Raw genomic sequence first — 12,483 nt, forward strand, 5'->3', positions numbered from 1 at the left:
GCCATCCTTTCAGCCACCGCAGCACTTTGAGACTCAAGTGCTGCCGCATCCCATCTGAGCCCGCAATAATGCCAGGACTTGTTGTCACTGCAGCGAAGATGGAGAAAGAGGCCTGTGGCATTCTGGAGGAGAAAGGAAGGGCAAGAAGCTTGGCGGCCATATTGAGAGTGGAAACGGGTCGCCCGGGGCAACCAAAGAAAGTTCTAGAATGCACTTGCTCACTTCCTCCCTAAGGTTGCTGGGCAACGGCTGAGCGACAGAGCAACGGCTGAGCTTCAGAGACGGTTTCCTTCCCTGTGGGAGCAATGCCGCTCCTGTGGCCTCTGCTCCCCCTCTTCTGCTGGGCCAGTTGCTCCCCCAGCACGCTGGTGGCCCCGCTTCATCTAATGCCGCCACCACTGTCAGTCACGTGCACCAAGCCTGGGAACCACGTCTATCAACGACAAGACCACCCTTTCCAGGTCTCATGTCTTTGGGACAGATATGTGGCGTTGCGCTACTCAAAAGCCCCTGGGGGGAACCCCAAGGGCAGAGGGGCAGAGCCACCGGTGCCCCTCTCTGCCACTGGTACCGGGAGTCCACCCTGGTCAACCACACTACTCGCTGGACAGGTCAGTTGATGTTCGGCCCAGGCCTGCCGAGGGAAGGCCCCCATCATCCGCCTTGGGCCAGCACTCAGATTACAGTGCAGTGCTCCTCAGCTTCATGCTCGGCTCCCTTGTGCTTGTATCGGAACTTGAGCATTGCGGTGGTGGAGCAAGACATCCATCTCTTCCTGCTCTGGCCACACACGCTTCCCGTTTTGGAAAGGCAGCCGGTGCGCTTGGGCTGGTGTGCACGCCTCAAGAGTTCGACCTGGCACTACCACTTCAAGAGCCAAGGGGGTCATCCCGAGGACCTCCTCATTCCCACCAACCAGCACAGTGAGCTCCCACCACTGACTGCCTACCCCAGGGCAGAACTGCGCCAGGTCTGCATGTCTTACTACAGCTACCACTTGACCGTGCAGTACCCCCACCGTGGATCCTACACCGCTTCCGTCAGCGTGGAGCCCGGACCCCAGATCAGCCTCAGCCTGGACTTCTTTGTGGAGCCGGCCCTGCTCTTTGTTTTTAGGGTAACTTCCCATCTGCAGAGACACCCACAAGGGACCCTGAGCCTCTCCTGGAACCTGCAGCAGCTCAGCCGAGAAATAGTAGCTTACCAACTCTTGGACATGCAGGGGTCCCTGGAGGGGTCTCACTCCTACGATTACAACCCGTTTGGTCTGCACAGCCATTTCTGTGCTGCGCCCACATCACGCCGGGCCACGGAAACAGTTGTGGCCAGCATGTACTTCCATACCAGCAAGAGGGTGTCAGGGAGCGTGAGAGGAAGCCTCGATTACTCAAACGGGACCTTAATTTTCAGGACAAGCAGGTCAACCTCGGTATCCATCAGGCTCAACCCACAGAAAAACATGATTAGCACTTATATTTTCAGCCGTGCCCAGGGCCTCTACTATTCCAGCCGAAAAGGCAGTGGGACCAATGACCCTGCTGGCAACTCCAGCCTCTGCTATGTCCTTTACCAGCAAGCGGGCCTCTCCTATCTGATTACGGTTAAATTCACGCAGCTGCAGTTTTTTAGATTCAGCCTGGATATCTATCTGAATCGGAAAGAGGCTCTGTTCAAAACTCTAGGGGAAAACGAGATGGAAGTGTATGTTTTCAACAACACTTCCCTGATAATAGCTTGGTCTACGTTGTATGGTTCATACCTGCGCAGCATCCTCTTCTACAGTGTGAGTGGACCTTCAAGTTGCAGGTTTTTGATTCGATAGGCAGAAATCTGGTAAAGAACTATAGTTTTGCCTACGCTGATCAGATCCGAAACGCAGCTCATTTCATTCCTGACTCTGCCTTAGCTTTCAATTCTGCCTCGTATGCGGGCTTTGTAGCCAAAGTGAAATGCACAGAGAGCGCAAGAGTTCCTATGGTATTCACAGCAACGTTTAATATTTATGCCTCAAAAGTCATAGAATCCCAAATTGCCTGCCAGCAAAAACCTTGCACCATTCCTGAAGTTAGGATCCACCGGGCTGTTCATACCAAGCACATCCTGTATTACGCGCAGGGGACTGAATTTACTCTAGCAGCAGACATGCAGGTCAACTGTCCAGGAGCCAAAGCAACCAACGTCACTTGGAACATCTACAAAGTCTCCCATCTGTCGGAAACACCAGACTGGTCAAAGCCTCTTAACCCACCTGGTGTTGAGGGAAGAAACTTTGTCATATTAAAAGTCCCCAGTTCAAGTCTTGAGACTGGCCTGTACCTTTTTAATTTCACTCTGCAATTAATTTCATTCACCCTCCCCAAGAAGACAGAGCGCTCTGACGCCGTGCTCGTGGAGATTGGGTCGGATCGATGGAGGGCCGTCATCGCTGGAGGCCAGTTCCGGACCGTTGGGTTTTCTGACCGGTGGATTCTGAGAGGATCTGTCCTGTCCAACGGCGAGGTGGTCAGTCTGTCTCAGGGACTGTCCTATACTTGGTATTGCACCAAGCGAAAAACAGACTATGAATCAATGACTCTCAGCAGAGATGGGAAATGCCATCCAGATCAAGCTGACCTGAAGTGGACCACATCCTCCGATGCCGTTCAGACGGTGCTTCCCCAAACTCTTCAAGCAAATGACACATACCATTTTCTCCTGGTGGCTCAGAATGCTAGCAGGATAGCTGAGGCTCACCAAACCGTACACGTGCATGTTCACGGTGGCCTGATTCTGAATATTGCATGCATTGAAAATTGCGGAACTTCAGTAATTCCAACAGAAAGATTTTGTCTGTCTGGTAAATGTGCGAACTGCAGGGAAATTAAGTCCTTGTATTACTGGTCACTGCGCTCAGCCCAGTCCAATGAAATCAAATTTGACTGGTCTTCCAAGACAGCTACTGGAAGATCCAACTCCTATCTACATCTCAAGGCGTTTGCTCTGGTCTCCATGGCGGAACAGCCCTATATTTTGAGCCTAAAAGTCATAACGAAAGATGGACGGTCATCTATCTGTGAATATTCTTTTTATGTTAATGCTCCACCCCAGACAGGGAAGTGTGTCCTTAATCCAAGGATAGGTACAGCTTTTCTAACAAAATTCATTATCCAGTGCAGCGGATTTGAAGACAAAAATGAGCCTCTTTCCTATAAAGTAATAGCAGCATCAGATCAAATTAGAATTAGTTCCATATCCTCAATTCAGAATAACACTTTGGGGATAATCATCTATGCTGGACATGAATCCCAAACTCCCTGGACTTTTCTCCCCCCTGGTAGACCATCCCAGAACTCTGCTTTGACTATCTACGTTGAAGTTTATGATGCACTTGGCTCATCTTCTCAAGTCACTTTGCAAGCCACGGTCCTTGATCAAAGAATGCAGAAGACTGATGCTGTCCCCCATCATGAACTGCATGATTTGATCCATGGATCAAGCGCCCCTATGACCGCGTTGCTGATCACCAAGGATTACTTGAGGATAGGCTACGTTGTATACATGGTGGCCTCGGCCTTAAACAATATTGAAGCTTCCCCATCCAGTCAGGTCCCTAAAGCAGATTTGCGTCAACGCCTCCTCGATATAACCGCAGGGATTCCTAGCACTAATATCGGGGAAATCAATCAGGTGATTCTAAGTATTGGCCAAGCAACGCTTGAAATCGCTGAAGTCAACAGGGTATCGCAGCTGCTTGCAGTCAGAAAACTGAAAAAGTCGGCGAAGCTCTGAAAAACACAGGGAGCAAGGTTTAGGTTCAAAGGAAACTGAGATTCTTAGCCACGGGATTCTCACGGGGTTATCCAATATCTTGAGTGCTTCTCTCTTGAATCACAAAAATCCTCATGTGGATGCCGTTAAAGAAGCCATTTCTGTAACGGAAATATTAGCGGATCTCGTTTTACACGGCAAAGTCCCTGGTGGGCATGAAACTAACATGGCCGCCGAAAACTGGACCATCCGCCTATGGAAAGATGAAAAATGGGACGTTTCAGAAACTTTCGCAAACCGAAAACAATGCAGGAACTGCTTTTATCCAAAACTGAAGCAGGGCTCTCGTGTGGAATTGGAAGTCGATAGTGTCGTTTCCACCGTTCTCTATGAATTTGCGCAGAATCCTTTTCCTTGGTTGCATTTTACTGGCAACATTGGCACAATGGTGACGGGATTCAAAATGCTGGGGACCGATTCTAAAGGGGAGGTAGCCAGCATTGTTCCTGATGTGGTTGAAATGCTCTTAGTCAGAAAAGACGAGGCCATCTTTGACTTGACTGTAGGGCCAGATAAAAAACTTCCTAAAACAACGGGTGGCTTTAACTTGGAAATTAAAAGAAGCTCCAATGACATTTTTGTCCAACTTGTGCCCAAAATTAAAATTACTTTCCAGGTATTGATCTACCTAGGCGTCAATTTTAGCCATTCTCCCTTAGTTTCATATAATGCTTCTCATTTCAGTCCTCCAGCGCTCATGAAAAGGGATGCAGCTATAACTGAATGTGCCGTCAAGGTTCCATATGTCCTTTGCCTTCCAAAGTCATTGCTTTGGTCCCATGCCCATCACAGTGGAGCGGACACACTTAACATTTCTGTTGTCTTACAGTCACACCCAGTCGTGAGAGACCGAACTGCAAAGCTGGTCCGCGTTGCTGTTTTTGCAGCAGGCTGTTTGGATCTAGAAGGCGTGCAGGACCAGTGGAAAGAAGAAACATGCAGCCTTGGCCCTCAAACCAGCTGGTCCAAAATCCACTGTGTCTGCAAGGCAAAAAAACGGAGCCCAAAGTCAACTGGATCCAATTCAGCAGGGACCTCCAGACCCGGAATCCGATTTGTGGCCGGCAAGGTACTTTTATTTCCCAAACAACTTGATATGAACATGCTCCTTTTAGCGCCGACGGGGAAGAACCCTGTCCCAGGGTTGACTGTCTTCGCCATCTTCCTAATCTACATTTCCCTGGCCGTCTGGGTGAGAAGAAAAGATAGGGCTAGCGTGGAAGAGCAGGTTATAGATTTGCCAGATAACGACCCCTTTCACACAATGAGATACCTTCTGACCATCTACACCGGGAGCCGTCCAAGCGCAGGGACCAAAGCCGACGTGTTCGTTGAGCTCATTGGCCAGAACGGGTCGAGTGACGTGCATCACTTAAACCATCCAGCATTTCCAAAGATCCTTCAGAGCAGATGCATTGACACTTTCCTGCTAACTACCAAGGAAGACTTGGGAGACCTCTTCTCTATCCACATCTGGCACGATTACGGTGGCTTCGGTCCTAATTGGTACTTGAGCCGAATCAAAGTCCAAAACATAGACACAAACAAGTCGTGGCTATTTCTGTGCAGGAAGTGGTTGGCTCTAGGCAGGAATAACTACCAAATAGAATGGACTTTTGAGGTCACTGATCCACAAGTCCCCATAAGCAGAGCTGATTATTTTTTTATAATGCTTAGCTATGGCTTGTTCAAAGACCACCTCTGGTTCTCTATCTTTGTTCACAGAATTGACAGCTCTCTGAACAGATTTCAGCGGCTCTCCTGCTGCTTGGCAATACTTTTGACTTCCCTGTTGCTCAACACTATAATCTTCAGCACTAAGAAAGAAGAACATCTTTATTTCCTAGAACTGCAGTATTGGGAATCCATAAAAATTGGCATTCTTGGTGCTTTTTTTTCCATTCCTGTGGAATGGATTGCAGTGACCTTGTTTAAATGCTCCATGAAGGAGCCTTCCGAGCGTTACATCGCTCAGGGCCGGGGGAAAGAAAGTTCCCCTTGCTTGGCTGAAGACCTTCATAAAGAAGGCACTCACCTTTCAGAGACGAAGTCACAGCAATTTCCAGCCACAGATAATAATTTCAGTAATAATTATGCAGCAGAAGAGAAAGCAACTTTGGGGAAAGCCCAGAAATTGCAATGGTGCAGATATTTGGCCTGTAGCACATGGTTCTTTGTCTTCTTCGTATCTGGGGTATCGTCATTTTTCATCACATTCATCGGCCTGACTTACAGTAACAAAACGTCCTCTGAATGGTTAATTGCTTCTCTGACATCGTTCTGTCTCCACATGAGCTTCTTTGAGAGCTTACAAATCATTATTTTCTCAGGCTGGAATATCTGCTTGACAAAATACTGTGAAAACATCCCCTGGCAAAGCTATCAAGATATTAAGTACAAAAGAACAATGAGGGAAGCCGATGAGATGCGGAAGTTGCATGATGACCTTGTTCAACTTAGAGCTTCCAAGAAATACCAGCCGATGAAAAAGGAAGAAGTTAGAGCCCTGCAAAAGAAGCAGATGGTTCAGTATCTATCTTACAAAATCGTAAAGGACATGTTGTGCCATTTTATCTTCTTAACCTTAATTTTAACAATTTCGCACCCAATAGACATTACCAGATCCTTTCACTACAATCGAGACATGCATAGAAGGTTTTCTACTGATTTACCCATCGTGGATAGAATAGAGGATATTTACAGCTGGGTGAACAACAGCTTTCTGCCGCTCATTCACAATGTCTATCACCCAAGCTACCTTGTAAACTCCTGGTCCAAAGTCCTGGGGTTGCCCAGAATGAGGCAAATAAGAAGTGGACCTTCTGATGTGGAATGCTTACTTCCCCATGACTTGAAAAATACATTTGTGATGCATCATGTTCACTGCAGGAAGAAATATGGAGTTGACCCAGAAGACCGAGCCAACTACCTGGGATCCTGGGCAGAGAACAGAAATGTTGACGGGGTGTCTTCAAGGGAGAAGGGGGGAGGGGGTCAAGAAAATCAAGATGGTGGCCGCGACCACCTGATTGAAGCCCGGCCCTTTTCACCGGGCTTCATGTGTGCGATGCATGTAAAAGAGGGGTGAAGCTCAATTGTGCAGTCACAACCTCCCTCTTGATGTTCTTGACTCCCTCTCCTACAGACCCCCCCAACGTTTATATCTTTATTGGGATTAGGCTTATAGAAATGCTACGCAGTGGGCGTGCTTCCTTACTAAAGACTTGAACTCTTCCCTCCTTTCTTCTCGGGTTCCATATCTTTCCTTATTTTATGGTTAGCTTCTTATCTTAGGAGCCTTTCCTAATATTGCCGTTTTTTTTTTTGCACTTAGTAGTTATGTGACATTTGAAATGTAGTGACATGAAAGTTCCTTTTTTAATCTGTCACCAGTAAGCATCTCTCCATGTTAAAGCTTCCCTGTTTATCTGAATAAATTCTGTAGGTTTATTCAACTCGTCTTTGATTGATATTAACGTTGCCAGTTCTTTTCACACTTTGCTTGGACGTTTCCAATTTGATTTGATTTCTACCTCTCTGTCCAGTTTGGAATAGAGCGGTGTTTCTCAACCTCAGGAACCTTGAGATGGGTGGACGTCAACTCCCAGCATGCTGGCTGGGGAATTCTGGGAGTTGAAGTCCACCCATCTCAAGGTTCCTGAGGTTGAGAAACACTGGAATAGAGTCCCAAAAGTTGCCCGTTTGATTCAGGATGGTTCACCTTCAGGGCATATCTGAATTGCACCTCAAGCTGCTTCTGTCCTGTGCTGAAGTTGATCTATTCTAAGCCAGTTTAAGGAAATTCAGACTGGCCTGCTTTGCTGGCATGTTGCCTCGGATTTACCGTGGATCGTTGGCTACCAAAGCGCCCTCAGTGGATAAATTTCCCTACAGCTATGCCTCTAACTTACTTTCTCTCTTTCTTTCTTTCTTTCTTTCTTTCTTTCATTTATTTATTTAATTTTATTTTTATCTTACATTCTTAACATACACATTTCACAAAACAATATTGAACCTTAAAAAAATTAATGGAAACCAAAAGAAAATTGAAAAAACAAACTAAGAGAAAGGGGGGAAAAAGTCTCCTATATGTTATACCTATCAATAGTCACTGGTTTACTAATAAATACACTACTGTAATATAATAAATACAAAAGATTATTGTAAAATATCACAACATCTCTGCCATAATAACACATGTTGGTGTATCCTTTGTTTAGTAGAAAATATTGCCTTTCCCAAAAGAGATAGATCTCACATTCTAGCAGCCATTCCTTAACATTTGGAATAATAGAACTTTTCCAATTTCTCAGTGTGATTCTTTTAGCTACCTCCTGTACTCTATATAAGCATAATTCCTGAAATCAGTCAGATTTTTACACCTCAGTGTAGTAAATCTGATGTCCGTCCTTTCAAATACATTCTTTGGGGAGTCTGCCGCACCCAAAATACAATTTTTTGATGAATCAGCTTTAATGTCAGATCTGTAGATACCATTTAAATGTTTTTAAGAATGTGACTCCATTGATGGGGCAGTATCAGAGATTGCAATTCCTTAACCTGTGTTTGGAATATCCCAGAAATGTCCACTTTAAAAATATTCAAAATCCATGTATATAGAGGCACCACAACCCCTTTTAAGACACACGTTCCTTTCTTGCGTTATTAGCTTGGGTTCAATAAGGTCTCAGTAACACTTGTCTGACACGCAGAACTTTACCCATTCAAAACACAACAGAAAGGGGTTTTTAAAAATTATTAATGCTATTTCCCCCCCCCCGGAGCTGGACTTTATTTTTTTTTTTAGTGAAACCCAGCGGGGCCCCATTTCACCATTTTTCTAGTCCCTGGAAGTAGCTGGTGAAACCCTTCTATACCTCAAGTGCGTAGAAAGATAATGAGCGAGTACACAGAAGGAATTATTAAAAACAAAAACAGGAGAAAAGTAGGTAGCACAGGGAAAGAAAAATAATATATATACATATATATACAGTATATATCTTTAAATGTATCTTTTGCATTTTGAACTGGTGATGTCCAGGTTGTCCGTAGGACGTGATCAAGAAAGTCAAGATGGTGGCTGGGATGGTGCGATTAAAGCTACACATAAAAACGAGGAAGAACGTGGATCGTTCCATCGCAACCAGCATCTTGACTTTTGAGGCCATACCCTGTGGACACCCCGGGGGATATTCTGCACGTCAGGCAACTGTTACAACCCCTATTCTGCTAAAGCACCACCACAAAAAGTAACTTCAGCTGGGGTTAGGGGGCTACAGGGCGGTGAGCGGTGTTCCTGCCTCTGTGTGGGACCCAATCAAGGCACGGAGTTGCGTAGTGTGAGAAATGCACTCACTAGTCTTTCTCTGGGTTAGTCAGAAGTAAAGTTTATTGAAGCGTTTGCAAAGGCGGGTGGAACTCAAAAGCTGCAAGCTGGAGTCCACCCCGAAACACAGATCTCAGCCATTTTTAAACATCTCTGCCCCCGGCCGTAAATCCCTCCTTGTTTCCTCATTGGCTGAAGTACTCCAAGTTACACTCTACACGACCGCCTACTTTCTACAGACCCCCTTTTACAGACCCCTACATACTACATACTACATACATTATGTTCATGGTAAATAGGTGATTAGCTATGCGGGGTGCGGTTTTTGTTATGGTAATGAAGGTTGGGGTGGCAAGAGTTCACTCATTCCTAAAAGATTTCTGCTAAGTATCACTTCGGATAGGTCAAGCCACCTTAAACTGGCTCTGTCTTACCTTATCTTACTCCAGAGAGATTTCCCCCCTCCCTATTTCCTGTGCCCCTGGGAGCTGCTTGGAGGCCCCTTGGTGACCATGGCGATGTCTCCTGATCTCTCCCTAGTTTGAGTAGAGCGTTTGGCAGCTAGGTACTAGCCTAGTAGTTCGTGGTAAAGCACTCCACAGTAACCAACCCGTGTGCCTAGCAAACTCTGGTGAAGCAACCAGTGGTTTGTGGTAAAGCACTATGGGAGGAGGCTGGAGTAAGGTAAAATGTGTTAAGAGGATCCGGAAAAACCCTAAATTTAAGATTGATCCAGAGGGCCCTTTAGGAAAATTATTATGAGGCTGGACCTCTTCCCCTTATAAGGAAATAATAGAAAAATGGAAATTGAATAAAGAAGACATGGTAAATAAGAGAAAACCCGCGGTTAAGAATTAGTCCGGACAGTCCGATCGGCCAGTTATTAAGAAATTGGAACAAGCCTCCATCTAAACTAATGATGGAAGGCTTAAATCTGACCAAAGAAAATATAGTTAATGTGTGTTATGTGTGGTGGGAAAACAAACAAGTTGCATGGCCCCGGGATGGGTCTAACGACTACTTCCAGTGCCATGCTTTATGTGAATATGTAAATACTGAAAATGGAATAGCAAAGGGGGTATTGACTCAGAAGTGGGCTGGACAGAGAAAGCCAGTGGCTTTCTTATCCAAAATGATGGACCCAGTAATCAGAGGATGGCCAGTTGTGTACAGGCAGTTGCAGCCACTGCTATTTTGGTGCAGGAGAGCAGAAAGCTAACATTGTGGGGAGCTTTAATTGTAAGCACCCCTCACCAGGTCAGGGCTATTCTGCATCAGAGGGCAGGGAGGTGGCTGACTGACTCAGGGGTCCTAAAGCATGAAGCCATTTTGATGGAAAAACCAGACTTGATCTTGACTACAGATCCAAATGTGAACCCAGCCCAGTTCTTAGCCAATGAACATGAAAATGAAAGAGAACTAGAACACTACTGTGTAGATGTAATTGAATTACAAACTAAAGTTCGTCCAGACCTGTTGGAGGTCCCCTTAGAAGGTGGGAGAAAAGGTGATTCTGGAAGCAGGGAGGTCACTGACTCACTGGTCTGCACAGACCTGTGAGTTATATACGCTCCTGCTTCTAGCCCTCCTGCTTCTAGAAGGACAACAGGGAACTGCCTATATTGACTCTGAATATGCCTATGGTGTAGTGCACACTTTTGGGAAAATCTGGTTAGAAAGAGGGTTAATGACCAGTAAAGGAAAGGGATTGGTGCATGAGGACTTGATAAAGGAAGTAATGGAAGCCATTATGCTACCAACAGAAATAGCAGTAGTGCATGTTGATGGACATCAGAAAGGAGGTAGTTTTGAAGCAGTGGGAAATAATTTAGCAGATATGCAAAATGATGAGCTGGAAAAAGGTGATGCAGACATTAATGCTGCCTGGGGAGATGGCATTTGTGCATGTGAAAACTCTCCGAAAAGGAAGTGGGGGTCTGGTGATAGGGGGAAAAAAAAGATTCAATATTGTTGTTTTGTGTGAACTAAAGAAAGTATCAGACCCCCAGCTGTATTTTGGCCAAAGTTTGGGGTCAGATGAAGATTGGGTATGTCAGACTTTAAATATATATGTAAATAACAAGAAACTTTGATCCCAGGAGGAATCAGACTATGCCTCCTGTTGGGTAGGGAGTTCTAATGGAATGTTTGTGGTGAAAGGTAAAACTGAAGGGAAACAAGTAGAAGTAAAAAGGGAGAAATGTGGGAGCCACTGGATAATTTGCAAGCTCCCCATAATCCTCCTTGGGTCGCAAGACCTCCAGAAACATCACCATCAAATCAGGAGGGGCAGAGTGTGGATAGACCTGGAACAGCAACGGCCCCTTTGTATCCAAGACTGCAACAAGAGTTAAGACAATGCCAGACGGATTTAATTAATTTCCCCCTGGGGTCTGGAACTAAGAACATTGAGAAAAATACAATGTGTCCCTTAAGAGAAGTACCTATGGGACAGGGGCAAATTGGATATGTAAATGCCCCTTTAAGTGCTGCAGAAGTAAGGAATTTTAACAAGGAAATGAAGAATCTCATAGAGGATCCAGTAGGATTGGCAGAACCATTGGATCAGTTTTGGGGACCAAATTTATATACTTGGTCCTAGTTGATGTCTGAGTATTCTGTTCAGTGGAGAAGAGAGGGGATTAATTAGACATGCAGCTATTGTGGAAGGGGATAGGAGAAATCCCCAGGGGAAGGAATAGTGGCAGGAGATCAGAAGTTCCCAAGTATGGACCCTAACTGGGATAACAGCAATCCAAATGGGAGAAATAATATGAAAGATCTAAGAAATATGATGATTCAAGGCATAAGGAATGCAGTGCCTAAGTCTCAAAATTTTAATAAAGCATTTGAGATACAACAGGACAAAGGAGAGGCACCCTCAGCGTTTTTACAGCGTCTGAGAGATCAAGTGAGGAAATATTCTGGTATGAATCCAGAGGACCCAGTAAATCAAAGTTTGTTAAAAATCCATTTTGTTACCAAAGCATGGCCTGATATTCAGAAAAAGATTCAGGAAATAGATGCTTGGAATGAGAAACCATTTGAAGAATTGTTAAAAGAAGCTCAGAAAGGATTTGTTAAAGGGAGGTGTTACACATGCTGCTCCCAGGTTCGGCTTATGGTCACTCACTCGCACGCTCACAGCCTGCTGAGGCCCACGGATCTTGTCAGCCCCCCTTGCTTTCTACCTGGGTTTCCAGATAGGTGTGGTTGGAGCAGACAGACACACCGCCCTGGTCAACAGCCGGGAAATAATTGGGGATACACACAAATCACTTCCAACCAAACACTGGGGCAAGAGAGGTTCTTTGTAATACATGGAGACCCAGTGAATTTAAAGCAACAGC

The 12,483-nt window shown here is 45.5% G+C and overlaps 1 protein-coding gene across 1 annotated transcript; it reads left to right on the forward strand.

Annotated features, from left to right (window-relative positions):
* Window positions 1–305: 305 nt before the first annotated feature.
* On the forward strand, window positions 306–6,895 carry LOC148217189 (polycystin family receptor for egg jelly-like). Its single transcript, XM_088143203.1, is given in 4 exon segments — window positions 306–546; window positions 549–1,724; window positions 1,727–3,764; window positions 3,766–6,895. Coding segments are annotated over 4 exon segments (6,585 nt in total).
* Window positions 6,896–12,483: the final 5,588 nt, after the last annotated feature.

The sequence above is a fragment of the Python bivittatus genome, unplaced genomic scaffold (genome assembly GCF_059951505.1).
Source record: "Python bivittatus isolate LINGU-HERP-01145 unplaced genomic scaffold, Pbiv_v1 ctg000010_np1212, whole genome shotgun sequence".
Taxonomy (NCBI): domain Eukaryota; kingdom Metazoa; phylum Chordata; class Lepidosauria; order Squamata; family Pythonidae; genus Python; species Python bivittatus.